The sequence below is a fragment of the Pseudonaja textilis genome, chromosome 2 (assembly GCF_049901715.1).
Source record: "Pseudonaja textilis isolate UNSWEBS1 chromosome 2, rPseTex1.2, whole genome shotgun sequence".
Classification (NCBI taxonomy): Eukaryota; Metazoa; Chordata; class Lepidosauria; order Squamata; family Elapidae; genus Pseudonaja; species Pseudonaja textilis.
In genome coordinates, this window is record NC_141991.1 from 58,232,885 (window position 1) to 58,257,627 (window position 24,743).

The following is a 24,743-nucleotide window of genomic DNA, read 5'->3' on the forward strand; positions in this document are numbered from 1 at the left end:
CTACTATTTTGACTCAAATTGACAGCTCTCATTATTCCTCTGTTTTGAATACTTATACCTTCAAGTCAGGCTTGACTCCTGGCAACAGCCTGGAGAAGTTCCTGCAGTTTTCTTCACATTTTTTTGCAAGTATTTTGCCACTGCCCTACTCCTAGGGCTGAAAGAAAATGAACGACCCAAAGGCACTCAATTGGCTTAGAACGTAAGGCAGGACTAAATCCAGAGTTTTGTGGTTTTCAATCCTTTCAAGTACCTTCAACCACTACATCTGACTCACTCTCAGGTTTTTCGAATAGTTAATTTAAAAATGCATATACCATGTTTCTCATATAAGGCCGGGTCTTTTTTTTTTTTTTGAGCCCTGAAAAAACAGCTAGGCCATCTTTTCGGGGGTGACTTAATTCCCCCCCCTTTGCATCCTCAGGCAGGCGGGCGGCGATGGCTTGGCTGTTGACCTCGGCGGGTTGGTGGGGCACTTTGTACCAGGAGACCTTCCGCACCGTTGCTTTCCCTTCTCCCCGTGCTACCAAGCATTTAGAGCAACACTGTGGTATTTGGCGCAGCCACGCAGCATTTGGTGCAGCCACGCGGGGCCGGCCAGGGCTCCTTCCTGCAACCAGAGCCCGGCGGAGACACTCGGCTTCAGGCACTCCTGTCGCCGCCTTCCCGGGCATCGTTCGAAGGCAAAGCCCATTCTTTTAAAAACGATGCCCTACTACCGGTACGACAAAGCCTGCCCTGCCCTGCCCAAGAAGGCAGCCCAACCCCACATGGGGAGGTGAATCTCCCGGGGCCACAGCGCAGGATCAGCCCACCCTGGGAGAAGCGCCCAGCCGCCATCCCTGCCTGGCGCCGGGCAGAGCGCAAAGAGCTTCGCCTGGGGCGCCCAGCATAGCTGACAGGCGGGCCCTCTTGCCCAGCAGTGGAGCTCTGGCCAAAGCAGCGAGCACTTCCCCGCCGGACCCTCCACTCATCCTGCCAGGGCTGCGCTGGAGCTGGGTGGGGTTGGCAGAGCGTGGAAAGCGAGCTGCCTGCCAAGCGAAAGAACTGGGCTGACTTGAGCTTGGCTTCCTTCCCAAGTCCCTCCAGCCCGACCCTGAAGGGGGGAGAGGCTGCCCAAGGCAATGATAGCACTCACCCATCCGTGGACAGGGAGGCAAGGCGACAGCCCACACCGCATCCTCCTCCAAGCTGAGCCCTGCCGAGTGAGCGCCTCTGCCCAATGCCCATGCGCTGCATTTGGGAGCTGCCGGTGAGTTTGGAGATGTGTGGGGACAGGGATGGGCTGGATGAGGGGTGAAAAGGACGGGCGGCTTCGGGCTCTCTCCACCGGACCTCCCGTCCAGGGAAGCTGCACCTGAAGCCAAGTGTCTCCACCAGGCTCCGGTTGCAGGGAGGAGCCCTGGCTGGCCACACGTGGCTGTGGCAAACACCGCAGCATTGCTCCAAACACCGCGGCAAGCCCCCCGCCATTCCCCCCCATTTCACATGTTTTAATATAGGCCTTAATTTGGGGGGAGGGGTTTAATTTCATTTCATGCCTATAAAACATGCTGGGACTTCCTATTGGGGGAGGCCGTATTGTTGGAGAAACAGGGTACTTACCTTGTAGTTGGACCATGCCTTAAACAGTCCGTCAAAGAATTTCTGATTGATTCTACATGATTGGAATCTTTGAAAATGATTATAGTCTTGATGTCTTGCAAAAGAGTCCTCAGAAAACTGTAGATTCTCAGAAAATGGAATTTCTCATGAGGTAGGACAAATATTGCTGTGACAAATCTGTAGCCAATTATCAATTCTAGGATGTATCCACCAGAAAATGAACCTTCTTGCTGAACTGAACAACACGTGGGATGCAAAAGAACAGATGCCAGTGGAATTCTGTTGAGTTTGAAAATGTTCCTGGTATTCTCTGAGTCCATGAATTTACCTGGCAGTACATTAAAATCAACTTTAACTATGTGAAGGTGATGAGGTGTAAGAAATATCCAACAAGGATGCAGCATACAATGGCTCTCTCCAGCTGATTTATGAATTGCAGAGTAAAATGCAGAGCAACCACAATGGTTAGAACAGGTTTTACCATCATTGCCCAGTTCTGGCAGACATAGTTCCTTTTGACCATCAGCTTTATGATGACAGAAGAGATAAACTGGGAAACAACCTTTTATCTCCGTGTTTTCAGATGAAATATGATAAAACCCCATCAATTGATAGACAAACTCTTGCAAACTAGCTTTGCCACAATACAGTACAGAACCTGTTAAAGCAGGCTTATAATGCTGAGTGTGAAACTGGTGTAAACAGGAATAGAAATCCTGCAGATTCTGAGTGTCTGACACAACAAACAAGCAGGTATCTCCGTTGTTTATGTTGAGCATCAAACATATTTCTGGTATTAAAAAACCAAATTCACTGAGGTCAGAGTATGGAAAGCAAAGTACAACTTTCAGGGCAGAAAGTATATGCTGGCAATTTCCTTTGGAATCTTGAACAATTTCAAATACAGCTATCACGTTACTGGCCAAAACAAAACAGGAAGCAAACTGCCTGAGTCCTTTATGAACCTGAATGCAAAAACTCCAGAGGATTTTGATTATATTATCCTGTTTTGCTTGGGTTGTCTGCACACCACTCGAGGTGGGAGTCACTTTAGAGATTGGATATCCTTCATGAAGTCCCATTTCAAAGTAGCCATCTTCAGTTTCTGTAATTCCGGAATCACTCAAAAGTTCTCCCATGTTCTCAGTTTCCACTGAAAAGAGGGGCACATTTCCCACGGCCTCTGCAATCAAGGTAGAGAGATGTTGCACAAAGTCCTGATTTGTGGTAGCGTATGACATACAAGTGAAAGGCAGAGTAACAGTATTAAGGAAGTCAGGCAAGGAATTGGGTCCTTCTTCTGGATATCCCAAGCTTTAAAAAGAAAGAAAGACAGAAAGAAAGGAGGAAACTATAGTATCCTAATTTAAAATATTGACTTTAAAAAGTTTCAAAATCTAGTTTTGTTTCTCAACAACTGAATCACATGGTGTAGATCTAATGCAAATGCAAGCATAAAGCTCATTCACCCAGAAGCCTTATGGAATTGGCCAGGCTTCTATAGTAATGCAAAAAAAAAAGGGGGGGGGGAAGCAAGGAGGACAGCTATGCCTCCGTCAGATATTTCATGAAGTTTTGCTACTGTATTTTATCCTTCAAAGAATCAGGCAGCAAAAGGCATTTTATATTATGTCACAGTTCACCAGATAGAAGAGAATATCAAACTGAAACTGCACTCTCACCACATGCGATGTGTGCTTTTATCAGAAGAGTCCAAATCTGGAGCAGATACCTTCAAAGAAAAGTGGGGGAAAAGAGAAGATAACTGATCTTTCTGTTCCTTTCTGGGTTTATTTTCTTAAGCATCATTATTCTTCTGTCTTGTGCTAAATGTATATTTTTTTTTTACTGTTCTTTGTTTTAAATGCTTTAATGATTATAAGCCATCCAGAATTGTTGGCAGTCAGGCAGCACATACATTTTATGAATAATTATTATGAGCACAGTTGCTTCACAACTGAGTTGCCATCCCAATTGTGGTCTCAATGAAGACTATCTGTATTTTTAACCAACGTACAAAATTGTCACAAATTCAGTGTATAGAAAGTCTATGTAAATAAAATTATCTCCTCTACCCAGAAGTTACTTTACAGAATCCTTTCACTGATCTTTTATTTGACGAGACCAAGGAAAACCAGTTCAAGAAACTTAAGCCCATCTTAAAGAGTATGGGACATGCCATTACCTGATTTGCACTACATGAGTCCGGTGTTTCAGGGCATCTTTGGGTAACTGTATGGCTTTTAGGAGTCAAACTACTTGATGAGAAATTGCTGACTGGGGCTGTTTTCTTGTGTGTTATTTCTACAAAACAGAAACAGCTAATGTTAAACAAACACACAAACATTCATACACAGAAAACATACCAAACTATATTCTATTTCACAGACGTATGTTTATAAAATAGAATATTTTATTTATCAATGTACTTTTTGATTCATCCTATATTTTAAGTTGTTCCAATGGTAAAGACTACAGAAAATTCTGTCTAACAGATAATATGCACCTTGTACATTCTAACTTAATTTACCCTGTAACTAATCTATTTAAACACTTGAAAATTTTGGCATCTTTTCTCCACCCAAACTGCTTTATTTATTTGTACAACAATAAATATGATCAATCTGTGTATACAAATTTACAGCTTCCTCAGAAACAATTTAAGAAATTTATATTTGAAAGTCTTTCATATAACTTGGAATATTTGAAGTGTGGAAGCATATATTATTCCATACTCAGTCATTTGGAGAATGTCCTGTAATACATTGTCAAATGAGGGAGGCATCTAATTTTCTGCTGTTGACCTCCCATTCCCATTACTGAGTTGACTGGAGAAAAAGCAACATGGAAACTGTTCATGGCAGAAGTGTGTACACTTTGCAGCATGCATAAAAGACTATCAAAATACTCCTACAAGAGCTTGAAAGAAGGATGAGAAAGGAGGGAAGATTGCTAGAGAAAGTGTAACTTTTTAAATCACAACTATTGACCAAGATGGTGAGGCAGTATCTCACCTTTTAAAAACATGCTTATTGCATTTAATGAGAAGTAATTCATTATGCCAGCTCTGAGATTGGAATAGAGGTATTTTTAGATTTTTTCTAGGTAAATTTTGTAACAAAAAAAGAGACTTTAAGATCCCGTGGATCACAGGCTGGTCCCCGCTATTTCAGGCTTCATCCAGAGAGAATGCTGCCTGCCACCCAGAAAAGATTCAGCCTATATGCAGAATATGTATTTAATTAAACGACCTATATGGGCACCCGTCTTATATAGAATAACTCAGGGGGCTCACAACATAATAATAGAATATAAATACACACAATAAATTAATGTATCTTCTAGCACTACAGAGATCCTCTCAGGTGCTGTAAAAATGCAATGTAATAAAAATGCAGCATGTCTTTTTAGTGTATTTCTTTGCAATATTCTTGCCACCCATGACCTGAGATCTTCCAAGAACAAATAACATAGTATGCAACATTATTTATGTATTCATAATTTATTCCACAGGGAATGTTTGAAGCTCTGGGGTATTAGTTAAAAAGAAAAATAATCTATTATAGTCTTGCAAAAACTGAAGATAACAGGAAGTTAAAGTATTCTTTGTACCATACTATTTTGTTTCCTGTAAAAATATTTAAATCTTGGATCATCTTTTTTTTAAAAAAATCCTCAGTGACCATTAATATGATTAATACTTTGTGGAAACAGATGGTGTCATAAAAATATTATTGTATTCAATTATGAACTAAAACTGAACTGAATGATCCCTATCTCAGTGGTCTTTTTACAATTTATCAGCAGGTTTTGAAGCTTCTAATCCATATTAGAGAAGTCAGAAATCAGGAACCCAAATATACACTGCATGGGTTTACAGTACCATAGCTCATAGTCTCCAAGAATATATAGTCTTAGAAATGTATATTCATGTGTTCATTAACATACTACTGAATTCTGGTCATTCTGACATTTGGAAAATCATCTGAGCTTTGGGAGAAATGATATATTATGGTAGCTTACACAAAACAAAGACTGGAACTATGAAATGGCAAGGAACAGTAGTCAGCCTTATATTCTGGGATCATGTTAGCTCACTAGTTGACATTGGGCCTCTTTGTCACTTCCTCCATTATTTCTATTAACTAATTAATTATTGAAGATTATCACATTCAAACTCTTAGCTTCAACCCTGAGTTCCGCCCTTAGTGGCACCACTGATCCAGAAATCCACATTTAATTTGAGGATGAGATATGCAGTAACCCTGTCTTAAATGTTTGGCAAAGGGGTGGCATAACAGCTACGCGAATATCAGCACTATAGTTTAACATCTTTCAGCCCATTTAGCTTCTTTTCTGTAACTACTATTTCAAAAACTTACTGTTTTAAAGTTAGTACTTAGAAATTTGTAACTCTGGCAATATCTGATCTGTTCCTTCCTGATTTTATGCAGACGGATAAAAATGTATAAAAATGAACACAGCAACATATTTATTTGACTTCTGAATCACTATAATCTGCTCAGATTCCACACAGCTAGTAACAATAGTTCATATTAGCAAATTAAAATTTCCGTAAGCTGCCAAATCCCATTTCTATATAGATAAATTCATGTATATCAATGCAGCCTACAAAGGCAGAACCAAGAGGCCCAGCCTAGCAGCATGATACATACATGATTACCTTGACTGGAGCTGACAGGATGTGGCAGAGAAGGAGAGGAAGGATGAACAGAAAGAGAAGAGCAGTTTGATTTTGAACTAGTGGCAGAAAGCTTGCAATCTTCAGGGATCTAAGAAATAAACAAAACAAAAACAGAAGAGCTAGGAACAAAGGTTATAAAACTGCCCTCCAAGTATAAACAAGGGCTGATATACAAGCAAATAATAATATTGGGGCAATATCCTGACATTGTAAATCACCCAGACAGTGCTGTAAAGTACTATGGGGCAGTATATAAGTCTAAGTACTATTGCTATTGCCATGGATAGAGTATTTTGGAATGATTTAATACAGGCAGTTTTCATTTAATAACTGTCCTGTTTAGCAGCTATTCAAAGTTACAATGGTGCTAACTTTATAACTGGACCTCACACTTAGAAGCATCCCCACAGTCTTGTGATGAAGATTTGGGTGGGTGGGCATTTATGATTGTTGCATCCCACTGTCACCTAATCCTCATTTGCACATTTCACATCCAGCTTCCAACAGTCAATAGAAAAGCTGGCAGTGAAATTGAAAGTCAGTCATGTGATTCTTTACTTAAGGCCACAATGAATCATTTAGCAACATAATAGGAAGTTATCCTGTAAGTCTTTCATAGTCTTGCTTAATGACTGCATTGCCCAACAATGGATGTACCACTGCCAACTGTGACCATTAAGCAAGGACTACTTCTATTATGTTATATTTTTTTAAAAAACTGATGAGATGGGTGGCACATAAATTTAATAACAAACATTATTAATACTATCATATAAAGCTGAACTATTGTTTGATATAATGAGATTAAAACTTGGTTAACTCATATCTCATCTGCTTCTTCTACTGTACCTGGAAGGAACCCAGAAGTTTGCATTTCATTTCTGTTATAATTTTAGTGACCTAATCTGGCATGGGCAAACTGTGACTAATCTTAATTGCAGTTTAGGGTTTATTCAAGTGATATATAAAAGTATAGTTAATTTCTTCCTGAGTGAAGTAGGTTAATAAAATCTCAGTTTGGGGGAAAGATGCTAACTTCAAAAATTGTAAACATGTTTAGTGATATATTTTAGAGGAGATGACATTTAAAAGTGGTTGTACATCTATTCATATATCTTACCTTCTTATCAGAATTACTCATCTTGTATTTTACATCTTTTGCTTTTTGTATAGCCTTCAACACTTCAACAGTGTCAAGTTCTTTTTCAGTCGTTATGGTATTATCCAAACAAACCTGAAGGATATCAAGAAACCAAATTAATCCTCAACTAAAGAGACAGAATTAGATCAGAAAAAAAATGGTATCTGCCCAGCATGAAAAAACATGCAATAGAAACAGTGGTGGGATTCAAACTTTTTTACAACCGGTTCTGTGGCCGTGGCTTGGTGGGCATGGCAGGGGAAGGATACTGTAAAATCCCAGTCAGAAATGGTATTTGCCGGTTCTCTGAACTACTGAAAATTTTCCCCAGAATTGGTCAGAACCTGCTGAATACCACTTCTGAATAGAAATTAATGAGGTCTTCCTTTAAAAAAAAAAAAACGTTTAATGCTTTGACAAAGATACAAGATTCATAAAATATAAAAAGGAAACAAATAACCCAAAATGTTTTTATCACAACCCGGGGTTAATAAGAGCAAAAAATATTCACAAATAACATAAATTCCAAATTTTAGGCATGAACGAAATTGAATTGGTGAACCTTTAAAGTAACTTCGTTTAAATGAAGTTACTTAATTTAATTACTGAGGCCATCGATATCTCTGATCCAAGTTTAGAACAAATGTTTTAATTGAATATATATTACCACTTATTATTTTTTGGTAGGCTATATTACTTTTGGAGCTTATAAAATGTCTTGAAGATACAGTTAACAATAAGTTGGCCTATGTTATTATCTCAATTTTCAGCCCATATTTCATTAAAAAAAACCCTCTTTACTTAACTTTTTAAAGTAAGAATTATTCAAGAGGGTTAATTTTTCATGTGACAAAAACTCAAGCTTGAATTCGTTATTTAGGAATATCCACACAAATTTCGTTATATTTTCCTATTCAAAAACAGTAAAAGCCAAATGCAGGCAATCGCTGACTTATGTCCACAATTGGGCCCAAAATTTATGTTGCTAAATGAGACATTTGTAAAATGAATTTTGCCCCATTTTTTGCCACAGTTGTTAAGTGGATCCCTGCAGTTGTTTACTAACATGGTTGTTAAGTGAATCTGGTTTTCCCATTGATTTTGCTTGTGATCACGAGACCCCTGGATATTGCAACCATCATTAATACATGCCAGTTGCCAAACATCTTAATTTTCATCATGAGACCATGTAGATGTTGCAACATTCGTAAGTGTGAAAAAAGGTCATAAGTCATTTTTTCAGTGCCATTCTATCTTTGAACAGACACTAAGTGAACTGTTGTAAGTCAACGACTAACTGTACTAGCTAAAATGTTATTTATGGTTGCAGTTTTTTCACAGTGGTATATTTTTAATCTTATTTCATTCCAACAGCAAAAAGAAATACACAGATACTCAACTCAATGTCTACAGCACTTAGTCTCCAGTTAAAAGGCAAATGGGAATCAGTTTAGAAAATAGACCTAGGAATGTGATCAGGCACAAAAATTTAATCATTAGATTATTATTTTGTCTAAAGTATCTAAGTGGAGTTAACATAGGCATCTTTCCCAAAGTATGTACCAATTATGAAGAATATTGATTTTGACAATTCATTCTTCATTGATGATGTAGCAGGGAACTTGCCAAACACATCCTTTTACATTTAATTGGATTAGAAACCTCTGGCTTGATAAAATATGAGACTTTCAAAGTATAAAAATATCTGGAACTCAACACAAGTTGTCATTTTATGCAGATGCTACTTCATTAGTAAAAAAAAGCTTTTTACCTAAATTCCTAATCTGGGCAACAACACAGCAGGTTTACAGGGTACAAAGTAATTTGAGTAGATCTAATATATTGCCTACTGATTAGGTTTCTTTGTTTCTTGATAATAGAAATATGTAAAAGGGATTATTTATTGTCTAGATCCTTTTAAATATTTGGGAATAATAATTTAAAATAAAACACAATGAGTAGATACAGATATTGTTTAGCATACAGGAACAGCTGTATTATTTATTAGATGGCTGAAAATATGCACTAGTGTAAGAGGAAAAAATAAGTCTTTCCAAATGGATGTCTAAATTCAGCTGTGACTACACAATCTAGTTCAAACTGTCAAAGCATCAGTTTGCATATATATATAAGCTTCATTACACAAATTCAGAAGAGAAGTATGTGTGCTGCCACAAACCTAAGGCATTTCTCAACACTGTAACCCCGCCCCCATTTTATAAATTAAATTGCTGCTCATAGGCAATGCTGTTTGCACATCATACATTATATTCAAGTCAAAAGTTAGAAGATGAACAAGTCTTTGAAGATTTACCTCTGAAGCTCTGTCACCAAACTGAGCTAGAACTTTGGTCCTATAATCAGGAATAATACTTAAAGGATTGTTGGATAACACAAGCTTTTCCAAGCATGGAAGGCCTCCTATATTCCTTATTTCATCAATCTGAAAAAAATAGAGGCATCTATTTCAAGCATCCATAAACATGGTCAAATATTTTCATATTACAACTGAAATCTGCTTATTTAATCTGATTTCTTCGGGCCATATTTATTTCATAATTTCTTTTCTTAATGTGATGGCTCTAAGAAGTATGCATTAAACCCTCTCTTCTGAAGTTAATAATGAGACCAAATACTCTCTTGAGATTTTAAGCAAAGATTTAATGAAAAAAAAAATTTCTGCTACATTAAGAGTTAAAACATTTCCTTTTTAAAAAAAGAAGTCAAAATGGTCTTCTAAAAGATTGGAAACCAGATAAAATGATGTAATAGAAGTCAATTCTAACATGTACATTTCAAACAGAGTTCTAAGAATATTAATTGAAAGTGTAATTAACTAAGAATATTACTGTAGCTGAAGTGTAATTATTCCCTTAGCAGATTGAAGCTTGGAATCCTAGAAACACTGTATATTGCATGACTAGTTCTAAGTAAACAAATTCATGATTCCCACAGTACCTGGTCTACTTTATTGTTACTAAGATCCAGGTTAACTAAAGAATAGAGTTTGTTGAGTCCAGAAAGTCTTTCCAAATGATTTCCTGCTAAATTCAGTGTTTTGATATTTCCAATTTTTATATGAATTCCTTCTAACGTTGAAAGTTTATTGTAGGAGAGGTCCAGGTGAATAAGATTGTAGAGATGCTGTAAGTGAATACACAAACAGATTATGCTATATATTACACAGACTGTCAAGTATTAATTCAACAACAGTTGCACCTATTCAGAAGAAATGGATAAACTCAGTTAATTTCTTTAAAATGTGGTATGCAAAATGCATCAAAGGTTCATGTAATTCTGTCTCACATCTCCCTTCTTGATAGTTTCTGTGCTTTTCAGTTCCATGTCATTGGTTTATAAGTCAATATTAAAAATGCATATTGTGAACAGAAGACAGGCAATCTGGCTCAAATTATCCTCCAATATTGCTTTAACGGATTGCATGCAATAAAAATAGTAGTCTCAAATAGCTGAAATGGTAAAAAATTAAGATAATGCAAGCCATTGGCAAACATTAGTATGTAGTAGTATAATGTAGTATACATTATACTACAAAGGTATATACTATATACAAGTATATAATATACAAAGGTACATACTACCCTGTTTCCCCGAAAATATGACTTACCCTGACAGTAAGTCCTAGCTTGATTTTTACATGTGCACCCAATATAAGCCCTATACCCAAAATAAGCCTTAATTAAGATCGAACCCACTCCAGAGTGCACAGGTAAGAATTAAGCTAGGGTGGGGATGGGGGGTGGTTATCAGCTACAGTGGCCTTCAGGAAAGCCTTGCCAGACAAAGAAGAAGTTCTTGAAGGCCTCTGACAGCAAAAAGGAGGCCAGGGGTGATGCACGCAAGTGAGGCTAGTCAATGGATGACATCCCCCCAAAATAAGACCTGGTGCCTTTTTTTGGTGGGTCTTATTTTGGGGGGAACACAGTAATTATACTATGCTATAATCAATTAATTAGTTCAACTAATACTAATGACAACACTCTGGAAGTTCTAGCAAATAGACATTGTTATAAGAAATAAAAGCAAGGACTATCTACCTAGACTCGGAAAAGAATTTAAAAAAAACACAACATCATGAAGACACATTTTTAAGCAAACCTGTAAATTCTCTACTATTGGTACATCGTTGTGGCTTAAATCCAGAAATTCAATCTTCGGCATTAATTTCTAAAATAAAGGAATAGTAAGGCTTCAGTCCAATTAGAAGATATCAGTCTTGATCCAAAACAATTAATCCCTGATAATGTCAACCCTTAAGAATGTTAAAACTATTTTTTTTCAAGCAATAGCCCAAAAGCTAAAAGCTGAAGAAATTTCAAGGGATTTTGCACAAGAGCCAACTTGTTTACAGCAATCAACTGTCACCATTCTGTAACATTCAATATAATTATCAAATGTTCTGCAAGCCACATCAAGTATTGAAAGTACTGATTATATCACTATGAGCAGAAGAGATATCTTCTGTGCCCCTTTTGAAACTGTTCTGAAGTATTTGCTATGAACTCTTACCACTGAATTGTCAATTTGAGTTATGCTATTATGACTCATATCTAAAGTTGTTAATGTTCTCCAAGTTGGAATAACTGCTGTCACAGGATTTGAAGATGCACCTTCTGGCTCCCACTGATCAAATTCATAGGCCTCTGGTACTAGGACCTCCTGTTCAAACCACATTGAAAAATGAATATTTAATATAAGGGGGAGAGAAGAGAGATTTCTGATTAGTAAGTCATTGTTTAATAAAAAACTGTTAGCTTCTGAACAAGTTTAAAACATGCACACATACTCTTATTAAACTCAATATTTTAGACATGTATATCTGTGTATATTCTTAGAATTTAGCATTAAATATTCTAAATAAGAAATACTCATAAAATAAATGTACTAAAATTTTTAGATATTAATATCAATAGATAAAAGAATATTATTTAAATGTATACAGTAAAACATCAATTATACAAAAACTGAACTGAATAAAAAAATAATTTTTTTCTATGATTTAAATACAACTTTTAACAAATTATAATCATAATATAGCATACTACAAATGGTACACATTTGACTCTTACCATCATGGATGTTGCTGAGAATTGTATGCTTAGTGTTGCTAGAGTGAGCTTTGAAGATGTCAGCCCACTAATAAGTTTTGCACCACAGTGGTTTATCTATTTTGAAAAAGCAATAGTAAGGAAAATGAAACAGCAATATAAGAAAACATCAAACTGTTTTATATGAATTTTTTCTTTTTGCACTCTAATCTCTCTAATTTTATTTAAAAAAAATTAATAAAGTTTTTTGTAATATTTTATTAAAAAGTCTCCTTCAGAGGAATACTGTAAATGCAATAAAAGTCAAGAAAGCCAATTATAGTTCCCAACATTGATTCAAATAAAAAAAAATCAAATATTACTACTACTGAAATCAGCTTTTGAAGGAATGATAAATACAGCAATCTGAATGCAGCCATGCACAATCACAAACAGAAGAGCTCTTTCTCCTTACAAACACATAGAACAACCTTTATGAAAAACGTTTTAGTGCTTGAGGGAGATCCTGAAAGAGTTGCTTTATGCAGGGATTCAAGAATAAAGAAAAACAGGCAAAATGGCCTCCACAGACTCTCTGCTCTAAACAGACTTCTACTCGGAGTTTGCATGGGTTATTCTATACTACCTTAGAAACCATGTGATTGGTTTTAAAGTACAATTACGGAATGTGCACACAATACTTCACATCTGACTTCCCTAATTTCAAGAATCCCTGGAAATTGAGATGAGAAACGCCAAAGGGTCTAAGAAGCAGCTCTCAGTCACAATAAGCAATGGTGGGTTAAAAACAGCAAAACTATGATAAGATTATACAATTTTTAAAAAATTAATTTATACATTATCTTTCCATTCAAAATGAACTCTCAAAACAATTTTGAGTTAAAGCCAATCTAAAAATGCAAAAAGTAAAAAAAAAACCCAAGTAACTGAAAACATAACCAAACTATTAATGTTCAAAGACTTGACTAGAGCAGTATGGTTTTACAAAGAAAATGGGTGCCAAATGCAATAATAATAGGTCATGCAAAGGGATGATACATACTTAGGCTCTCTCTCATGTTGAATAGACATGCCTCTGAAAGCAGGGCCTTGCCTCCCCAATAAGAACCAGTTTTATCAAGAGAAAAACAGTCCTGCACACTGCTTTGGTGGTGCTTTGGTGGTAAACCTGTAGAAATGCCTTCTATGCAGGCATGAACATGTTCAGATAATAGAGAATGGAACTTGGAGTTGTGCTGGCCTTTGAAAGGGCAGAAACCTCAATGCTTCTAGCAACAGGTTTCACAATGTTCCCTTCCAAATGGTTGCATAACTCTACAAAACTGTTTAGGGCTTTATGTTTAAATGTTTAACATCAGTTCCTTAAATTCTGATAAGAAAACATCTAACCGCCAATTCATTAGTATTATCTGGAAGTTAAGCTGTTGCATTTTGTCCCAACTGGAATTTCTGTTCTCAAATATAGCCACATTAGTGGATTGCAATGTTTGAAACATAAAATGATATATGAACTGCTATTGTCAAACCTAACAGTCACAGTTAGCAGTAATGCTACAAATGTCTTCCCTGCCACAACTATTCCAACCGTTTATACTTTATACCTTGTCTTTTAAGGTAAGTGCAATTCCATCCAGAATAGGCTGAATTTCGATCCCTGTGTCTAATCTTTTACTGATGAAGAACATGCCCATTTGCCTAGATTTCTTCTTCATTACTCTGCTTGTCATTAAATGTAGACAGCTTACTGGTATTCAGGAGCAAGGAGCAGCAGAGCTGACTGTCATCTATTGATAATCTATTCCAAAAACAGGAAAGGTTTCCTCAGCTGTTTCATGTAATTATTTACCATCCCAGGGGCAAGGCAGATTATTGTCAAATGTCAAAGGTCAGTGGCCTTTTAAGTTTTCAAGAACTGCCTTTTTTTCCTGGGCCTTCGGGTTGTGAACTATTGAATCCCAAGTTGCCTGATGGAGTCATTTCTATTTGGATTGCCATTTTATTACTACTTATTGATTTACTTACCTCAGTTTTGTATTCTTTTTGTCAAGTTCTGTTAAATTTTGTATAATCTGCCTGTAGTCACTTTGCTTGATTTGGGGAGCCCTACAATTTCCTTTAAATCAATGTCCCTCAGCATCACTTTCTGGACAGAAGCATCGTAGGGAAATGCAAAACCCTTAGAGTATACATGAGAGCAAGTTCTAGTAAGTACTCCACAAACAAAGCTCTTTTTTCAGAATTTACCTGAATCTGATGAAGAGATTTAAATATTGATAGGTCAAAAGGCAAAAGATGTTCCTGAATATTACTGTTTCCAACAGGTCCACCTGTGCCAGTTATCTGGGGAAAAATATATGTACATATGCATATATTAATATGATTTACAGAATAATAAACAGAATGCACAGACATTTTTTTGTTCAGGAAACTGTATCTTGTTAAATTATATTCCAGAGTTTTATAAATATATAATGTAAAATTTTAATATTTATATAATTAAATTTAGTGAAATATTGAGCATGCCATATTGCTCAGTGTCAAGACACTGCACACATTAGAAGGTAAGTTCACCATCTTGTTCTTTCTTACATAATAACAGAATACAAACATTTAAAATTCTTTTTTGGGATTTGATTTTGACATACTTTCCATTGTATTAATCTGTTTTATTTCTAATTTTCATTTTATATTTTTAAAAATCTTTTAAATCTGTTCTGAAAATGCTGAGGCTTATAACTAACAAAAATATAGTATCAATTAAAAAGTCCTTATTGAATTATTTATCACTTTGGCAATTAAACAAACATTTAAATACCGTTTAACACTGTGAGGGACAACTTCACATCAAATTACCTCTGGCATATTGAGAGATTTCAAGCATACACCCGTTTGCTTGCTTAAGTATTAACAGTTAAATGGAGACTATCTGAATTAATTTTTAACTTCAATAAGTAAATTTATAAATATCAATCCAAAGTGCATACTACAATACTATTGTATTTCTCATCTGATAAATATAAGAGTAAAATATTATAGACTTATTCAAAGAAAATAAGAATAACTTTGGAAAAACAGGATATGAAAAAATACTATAGTGAGATACAATTCTATAAATAAGCAGAAATGATACTTATTCAGATGCAAGTAGAACTGAAGCAAAAAAAAGGAACTTAGGGAAATAATTAGCAGAACAATATATAAAGAAGATCTTACTAAAAATATAAAGTATTTTAATCTTACTGTTCTAATTTAAATAAAACTTCTTAACACAGCTTTTAAAGCTCAATGTATTTTTCCAAGAGTTTATGTTAGAGGCAATTCTGTCTTCATAGATTTATCTCCATCTTTATATGGTAGTCCAGACAAATATCTGGAGCATTATATACCGTGTTTCTCACAAAATAAGGCCGGGCCTTATTTTTTTTGGACCCCTGAAAAAACGGCGAGGCCATCTTTTCGGGGGTGACTTAATTCCCCCCCCCTTGCATCCTCGGGCGGGCAGGCGGCGATGGCTTGGATGTTGTCCTCAGCGTTGGTGGGGCACTTCGTATTGGGAGACCTTCCACCACTACTGCTTTCCCTTCTTCCCGTGCTGCCGCGATGTTTAGAGCAATGCCGCGGTGTTTGGCAGGCCACGCACGGCCAGCCAGGGCTCCTCCCTGCAACCAGAGCCCGGCGGAGACACTCGGCTTTAGGCACTCCTGTCGCTGCCTTCCCTTCGCCTTCAAAGGCAAAGCCAATTCTTTTAAAATTGAGGCCCTACTACCAGTATGACAAAGCCTTTCCTGCCCAAGGGCAGCCCAACCCCATGTGGGGAGGCAAATCTCCCAGGGCCACAGCGCAGGATCAGCCCACCCCGGGAGAAGTGCCCAGCTGCCATCCCTGCCTGGCGCCAGGCAGAGCATGAAGAGCTTTACCTGGGGCACTCAGCGCAGCCGACAGGCGGGCCCTCCTGCTTGGCGGCGGAGCCCTCGACAAGGCAGTGAGCGCCTCCCCACTGGGCCCTCCACTCATCCTGCCAGGGCCACGGCAGAACCGTGCAGGCTGGGCGGAGCCGGGAAAGCGAGCCGCGGCTGCGCACCCACCTGCCAAGCAAAAGAGCCGGGCTGATCCGAGCTTGGCTTCCTTCCCAAGTCCCTCCAGCCCGAACCTGAAGGGGCCACCAGGAGAGGCCGCCCAAGACAGTGATAGCACCTATCCATCCGTGGACAGGGAGGCAAGGCGATGGCCTGTGCCGCCTCCGCCTCCGAACTGAGCCCCGCTGACTGAGTGACTCTGCCCGATGCCTGTGCTGCTGCAGCGTTTGGAGCTGCTGGCACATTTGGAGATGCGTGGGGATGGGGACGGGCTGGGCGAGGGGTGGAAAGGACGGGCAGCTTTGGGCTCTCTCCGCTGGACCCGCTGTCCAGGGAAGCAGCGCTGCCGTCACCTTGCCTCCCTGTCTGCGGACAGGTGGGCACTATCATTGCCTCGCCTGAAGCCGAGTGTCTCCGCCGGGCTCTGGTTGCAGGGAGGAGCCCTGGCTGGCTGCACATGGCTGTGCCAAACACAGGCAGCACGGGGAGAAGGGAAAGCAACAGTGGTGGAAGGTCTCCCGATTCGAAGTGTCCCACCAACGCCGAAGTCAACGCAGGCAGCACCATATCCGGGTATGCAACAAAAATACTTCCTAATAGCAAGCTCCCCCCCCCGCCATTCCCCCCATTTCGCATGTTTAATATAGTCCTTAATTTGGGGGGAGGGGCTTAATTTGATTTTATGCCTATAAAACATGTTGGGACTTCCTATTGGGGGAGGCCGTATTGTTGGAGAAACACGGTATTTCTTTGGCATTCTTGTTCTTTCTTCAATGCCAGTACTATTGGGATCATGTGACTTTTAACTTACAATAGATATATACTAGTCTTTAAAATAAGATCTGAATTGCTAATTTAAATATGCAGGTCATGGAAGGCATCTGCTTTTGTTTGAAACCCACCATCTTAACGGAAGACCTCAGCAGTGCACTGCTACCCTACTTCCTTCCAATTTCTTCTACCAAGGTAGAAAACACTTCCTACAAAGCATAGTCTCTATAGACAACAGAAATGAGCAACTGAAATATTTAAATTAGAATCTGTTACCTTTAAATATTTGAGTCTGCATGTGAAATCCAGAATGTGACCAAGATCAGTTCTGGCATCACCATTTGCACATGTTGGTTTCCCCTGACGTAGCTGTTGAGTAACAGCATAAAGCTGCAAAGGTTTAATATTAAAGACTTCACCAGCCATAAGTAATTGCTCTCCTAGAAAACAAGATGTAAATATTTACAAATAATACTTAGATAATAATATTGTAAAAAAGAAATAATATGATAGTGGCAGAAATCTGAAACAAGGATACAGTCTTTTCTGTTTCAAAGGACATTCTATGTTGTATGGTATCCAGAAAGTACAGGTACACAAGCACACTCAATCTACAAACATTCATTCAATGACTGTTCACATTTATAATGGCACTGAACAAATAATGGTTATGATTGGTTCTTGGAGTTCTGGCTGTCCCAGCACTGCACAATCATGTAATCTGGGTGCTCAGCAACTAGTTTGCTCTTAACAACCTTTTGATTGTGACAATCAAATAATCAACATTTGCAATCTTCTCTGCTGGCTTTCTCAGAAAGTCTTCCCCACCCATGCACCCTTCTCCTACGCTCTGCATTTATGCTGCGCTGGCCATTCACATATCCCCTTCCCCTCAGGCAGTGTCTCAGACACACCCATGTCTTGCAGGGCAGAGGTGATTGCAAAAAGCTAGGTGGTGGTAATAGATCCTGTATGCATTTTACAATCTATCCAAAGATAAACATCACATAGTTTGGTGAAATGTGTTATCCTCTTTTCCTACTGTATACTGTAATAAATAAGATTTTTAAGAAAAATATATATATGATTCTATTTCAGGGATAACATACCATAAATAAATGTTAAGAATTCTGATGTTTCATACCTTTATGAAAAAGTTCTTCAGCCAATGCAGCTGTGATTCCAATGATTTCCTGCAAAAAATAAGAAATAAAAAAATAAAATCAGTGTATTATTTAAATCTATTAGTTCATAAAACATTTGTGCCCAGGATTTTATATCTTAAGCAATAATGCAAGTACTTATGAAATATGGCCATAAATTAATAAAAATGAGGATGGACAGACATGGAGGAATCTAAAAGCCAGTTTTTAGGTATCAATGCACATTAAGCATACTTAGCACCTCAAGAAGCATGATTTACTTTTTTGAAAATTATGCAGGAAGCAGAATGCTGAGATGCTAATTCTACATTTAATTTCTACATGGAAACATCCACTGCTCTTGTGCAGATTTGGACATTCTTCCTAGCGATTCCAGATAATTCTTGAGAAATGTTTCCAGAAGACCCCATTCATATCATGCAGTCTGATCAAAGGTATATAAACTCAACTCAGTCTATGACATATACTTTGCCTGCCCCTGAAAGTAATAAGAATGATTTATAAAATACTGTAAGTACAATTCATGATGTAGAAGTAATAGTTTTACAGGTAATCCTCGACTTATGACCTGCTGCTTAGTGACCATCTTAAATTACAACAGACACCCCCCCCCCAAAGTATTTGTGGCATTTGCAGCCATTGGCAGTGTCCTGAAATTCCATGACCACAATTTTTATTATATATTTTTTATTTATTTGCTGGAAACTGGTGTTTTATTAGTTAAACCAAGGGTCTTCAAACTTGGCAAGTTTAACACTTGTGGACTTCAACTCCCAGAATTCCTCAGCTAACATGACTGGAGGAAGAATTCTGGGAGTTGAAGTCCACAATTCTTAAAGTTGTCAAGTTTGAAGACCCCTTCAAACTTTATTATGTTTTGTGAAAACTTAAAACTTTTATTAAAAAAAAAAGTTTGAAGACCCCTGAGTTAAACAAACAATGGGTTTGCTTAACAACCACTGGAAAAGTATCATAAAATCAGGTTGGTTATATGATGACCCACTTAACAACCAACATGACTTACGACCATAATTCTGGGATCAATTATTTGGTCATAATTTGAGGACCCCTTGTACAAGAAATAACTATTGTGGTAAAAAAAAGCACATTTATTATTGGTTAAATTTCTATGCTGCCATCTTCCCTACAAGGTGACTCTTGGTTATTTTTCTCATTTCAGTTTTGACTATATAACAACTGCCTCTCCTTTATACTGATATCATCATTAATAGTGTTGTCATTGCCAAATGACAAATAAATGCCTAGTAAATATATCAGGAATAAATACAATGTACAAAAGATGCTCCAACATTCAATTCAATGTGCTGGTTGTCACCTTTAAAGCCCTTCATAGCTTGGGACCAGGTTATCTGAGGGAACGTCTCTTGCTGGTCACATCTACCTGGCCCATTAGAGCAGGGACACAGGGAATGTTGCGGGTCCCATCTCTGAGGGAGATACACCTGGTGGGACCAAGAAGAAGGGCCTTCTCGGTGGTGGCTCCCTCTCTCTGGAATATCATTCCCCCAGAGATTAAAATGGCCCCCACTCTAGCACTCTTCCAGAAGGCACTGAAGACCTGGTTCTGCCAGCGGGCCTGGGGAACCCAGAGCAGGATGGAGCCCATCAAATGGTTAGTGTGATCTGCTATTGTCGGGGCGGAGGGTGGGAATTGGTGATCTTTTCTTTTTTTTTTCCAGATTTTGTTCTATTGTACTTTATTAATTTATTTAATTCTTTTTGTTAGTTTTTGTTCTTTATTTTTATTTTTTCTTTTAAATATGATTTTACATCGTGTAAGCCGCCTCGAGTCGCCATGGCAAATAATCGGCAATATAAATTAAATAAATAAATTTCTGTATGGAAAAAGAAGAAAAAATGGACAAAATTACATGTTTATTTCTTCATGGAACATTTTCATTTGATTCAATATTTTCAGCTGAATATAGTAAAATAATTAAACAACAAGGCAATTTAAATAAGAAAAGGCTTAGTCTTGTAGTATTTTAAATAAAAGTACCCTTCCTTAATTTCTCTGCCTAAGTTCCATGATGGCCATATTTTATGCTCAATACAAAGCATGGAGATGAAGAAAGGAAGACAGTAATAGGGAGTGCTGGACATTGCTAAGTATGAGGTCACATGACATCATGCCTTGATACAAAATGCAATTATTCATGTACTAATGGAAACACCTTGATACTATCACATAACACCAGTACTTCGGGAACTGCAACGGTTATTAGTTTGTTCAATTCAAAGTGCTAGGAATAGCCATTTATCCTTCTGTGCATCTATCCATCTGCCTGTTTTGTCTATCTAGCTTTGTTTCTTATGAGAACCTGTTTAGAATAGTATTTGACTTGTGACTTAAAAGGATTTTTAAATAAATAAAGCCAATATAATGATAGGCCATTTGACTGCTCAACTAATAGTAATAGTTCAGTAAATAACAATGGTCTTATGTTTAAAACAAATGCAACAAACTGAAAATATAACAGTGCAAAATTTATTTAAAATGTGGTAGGAAAGAACTTACATATAAATGAAAATGTAAGAATTGTGATAGTACTTTGGGTGCTGCCAATGGAAATATAGTAAGAAGAGTTTGTAAGTATATTTCCAACTCCTTTTGTCTTTTTTCCACCAAGCTTTTGGAATTTTTACCAATAATCTTTTTGGGAGGCAATATATTCTTGTCTATCTTCTTCTCTAAAACAAGCTATAAAAGACACAAATTAGGTTAGTCTCTGAATGAATCAGTGATTTAAGAAAAACATTAAACAATACTAATAAGACATAGGTCTCATAGAAATACCATACATATACTAATAATTGATAATAATGTATGTGTGTATGTGTATGTATGTGTGTGTATATATATATATATATATATATATATATATATATATACACACACACACACACACACACACACACACACGCACATATATACACATACACATATACATATACATACATACATACATACATACATATATATTCTGTCAATTTTGAAGTCTATTTCCTAATTACCACTCTATAACTTAACTGGGTAAGCAGTGAACATAATTATCTTTCTCTTAAAACAGGAGTTCCCAATCCCTGGTCCTTGAACTGGCACCAGTCCACAATATGCCAGAAACTGGTCCACGCAAACAAGCAAAGCCCCATCCCCAGGATGCAGGCAGCATGTGAAGCAATGCCCCCTCCAGTCCACAGAAAAATCTCTCTCCATAGAACTGGTTCCTTGTACTCAAAAGGTTGGCGGCTTAAATAACAGCTGTTTGCAATGAATTTTGACCTCCAAAGAGCATTTTTAGAAAAAGAACTTACCTTCCAATCTTCAGTCCTTTTTTCCATTAAGTGAAGCTTAAACAAGCTCCTGTGACAGTATTTCACTGCTACTTAATAAGCCAGTATTCCTTTTCAAAAAAGCATGCTGGGACATTTTCTGAAGTGACTGAGTGTCAAAGATTAAGCCAACTATTTTAGGGATACAATTTCAGAACAATTACCTTTTCATGAAGATCATGGAAATCACTATATCGATGTTTTACTATCCACTCATGGGTTCCAACAATCACTTGAATGATATATACCTAAAAGAAAAACAGCTTTAAATCAACAAAAAAACGCCCCTATACATTCCCATAAAAATATACAATCCTTGCAATACTGCATTTATTTTAAATCCTATAAAGATTTTTGAGTTATCTTTCATGCACAACTCTTCACTTCAAATGGTGATATGAACACAGTGTAACCCAAAAATTACAACAAAGTAGAAGTCAGTTTCTATTTATACTTGTTACTGTTTGAGGTAAACTGAATATCATTTTGAAAACGCTTAAAACAACAGTCTGGAAAAGAAAATAGTACCCAGTGTAGAAATCTAAAATTTATTTTTTTATCAAATTTATATAGCTGCCCATCTCATCATGACTCTGGGTGCTATACAACAATCAAATAAAATCACAATATATTAAAAAAAATCATTATAAAATACAGAAAATCAATATTAAAAATTACTGTAACATCCTAACATTAAAAAGGCACAGAAGCTCTTTTGAAATTTATTAATACTTAGTGGTCTCAAAAATGTTATATGTATAAAATCCCTACATCCTTCTCAAGTGCACACTAGAATTAATAGATCACAGCCAGCTATTTATTATTATTTGAGCACCTTGAAAACCATGAAATTAACAGATTTGCCACGTGTCCAGAAATATTACACTGTACAAATAATGACAAATGAAAAAGTAACAATAGGTACTTTTTTCAAATCATAAAGCTTCCTTAAAATGCCTCAAATCTCAGACTGCAAGAACAAAAACAAGTTTTCAAGTAATGGGATGTAACATTTCACAATATTCAATATTGATCATAACCCACATCAAGTTCTATTGTTAGTCCTGCCAACTCTGGACAATTTTTAAAAACTTCAAATAAACTAAAAAACAGTTCTGAAAAAAGTTAGAGGGATCATCAGACACTGGAAAACTAAATCTTGTGAAGAGAAATGGAAGGATCTTGCCACGTTTAGCTTTGAGTGGTTAAGTCTAAACAGACAGCATTCTTCAAACACTTCAAACAAGGCAGCCCCAGGGCCATTTTATATTGCTGAATGTAGAATATGGACTAATGAGTTTGAGTAAAGCACATTTTGATCAAATGATAGAAAAATAGAATTCTAATAAAAAGAGCCGTTCAGTAGTAGAACTACCAGAGACACAGTGATGTTCCCTTATTATAAGTATTCAAGGAAAGGGTAATTCATTTGTCAGAATTTGGATTCAACTGCCCAAGCACAGATTGTTCTTGATTACAACCATAATTGAATCCACAATTTCAATCATAATTTGTGACAGTCACAAAATGGTCCATCAGTCGACAGGACCTAATTTTATGCTCCTACAGCAGTTGTTAAATAAACCTATTTTTTGCTATGGAGCGGTTTCTACCAGAAACCAGAGGTAAATATTGGTTTCTGGCAAAAATGCCATCAATTGAGGTCCCATGGCCGCAAGGACTGCAAACAACCATAAATGCAAACCAGTTGTCAAGCACCCAAAATGTGGTCATAAGACCATGGAGAAGATGCAGATGTCATAACTTTGAAACTGGGTAAAAAGTCCCATTTTTGGGGTCTGTTGGAATTTCAAATGAACACCAAATTCTTGGTCTAAGTCAAGGACTACCTGTAGAGTTATTTAATATATTAAAAATTATTCCCTGTTGTCCCTATAAAGACCTTCATTTTTATCCCTGCACATTAGCATACCTCAGACACACACTGCATTACTGTGCACTATAGACTGCTTGTTATCATACATGTTTCTTGGTTTGATCTATGTGTGCTTTTCACCTTTGAAATTGAGACGCAGGGATCAAGTTGAATGTAACATGGCAAGAGAATTGAATACAATACTATTCTACACTGAAATATCTCAGTGTGACACTTGATAGGACACTTTCATTTAAACAACACTGGCTGAATACTAAGGGTAAAGCCAGTGCAAGGAATAATATCAGGAAATTGACATTTATAAATGGGGGACCCCAACCATCCAAGCTATGCACATCAGTTTTGGTTCTGAGTATTTCTGCACCAGAGTTTGCTGCTTCAATATGGAGTGCATCCACAGCGCAAAACAAGTTGACATTGCTATCCATCAAGCAGTATGCATCAGTAACAGGATGCCTTAAACCCACATCAATTAAGGAAATATATCCTTTTGTTGGTATCGCTTCACCTAGGATTAGGAAGAGAAGTAGCAGCAGATGCCAAGAGAATGATCCTCAGCATCCTCTGAAATGAATATGTATCCCAAACTTGTTGCCTTAGATCTAGGAAGAGTTTTGTGGCATGAACAAATATTCTTAAAGGTACGCAGAAGCAAAACTGAATTAGAAGATGGAGAGGAAAATTAATGGAACGAGGAATAATCCCAGAAGAGAATGTGGCTTAAAGATCTGATCTCCCCTATATCATTTGGAGGATATTAAATAGGCTGAGGGGGAGGGAGTGCCTAAAGTACAAAACCAACATGCTCAAGTGGGAATTGCTGATGGATAACAACACACTATTGGTTGGTCTGTCAATTACTATCAATAGAATGTACCGAAAGTGATTTGTTTCTGGCTAATGATAAAGCCAAAAAGGTGGCCTCAGTTTAAGGTTTGATCTGGACACAAAATAAATAAAAT

General features: G+C 37.1%; 1 protein-coding gene across 1 annotated transcript in view; it reads right to left on the reverse strand.

The window, feature by feature from the left end:
* The window catches only part of NISCH (nischarin), a 36,246-nt gene that overhangs the window by 7,260 nt on the left and 4,243 nt on the right, over nt 1-24,743 (reverse strand). Inside the window, exons 2-16 of the mRNA XM_026724983.2 lie at nt 22,049-22,132; nt 21,070-21,252; nt 18,512-18,560; nt 17,644-17,807; nt 14,765-14,860; nt 12,542-12,637; nt 11,982-12,131; nt 11,571-11,639; nt 10,410-10,595; nt 9,766-9,894; nt 7,431-7,544; nt 6,290-6,398; nt 3,791-3,909; nt 3,288-3,337; nt 1,606-2,919 (exon numbers count right to left, since the gene is read on the reverse strand). Coding sequence (XP_026580768.1) covers nt 1,606-2,919; nt 3,288-3,337; nt 3,791-3,909; nt 6,290-6,398; nt 7,431-7,544; nt 9,766-9,894; nt 10,410-10,595; nt 11,571-11,639; nt 11,982-12,131; nt 12,542-12,637; nt 14,765-14,860; nt 17,644-17,807; nt 18,512-18,560; nt 21,070-21,252; nt 22,049-22,132 — 2,912 coding nt within the window. The remainder of the gene's footprint in view (nt 1-1,605; nt 2,920-3,287; nt 3,338-3,790; nt 3,910-6,289; nt 6,399-7,430; nt 7,545-9,765; nt 9,895-10,409; nt 10,596-11,570; nt 11,640-11,981; nt 12,132-12,541; nt 12,638-14,764; nt 14,861-17,643; nt 17,808-18,511; nt 18,561-21,069; nt 21,253-22,048; nt 22,133-24,743) is intronic.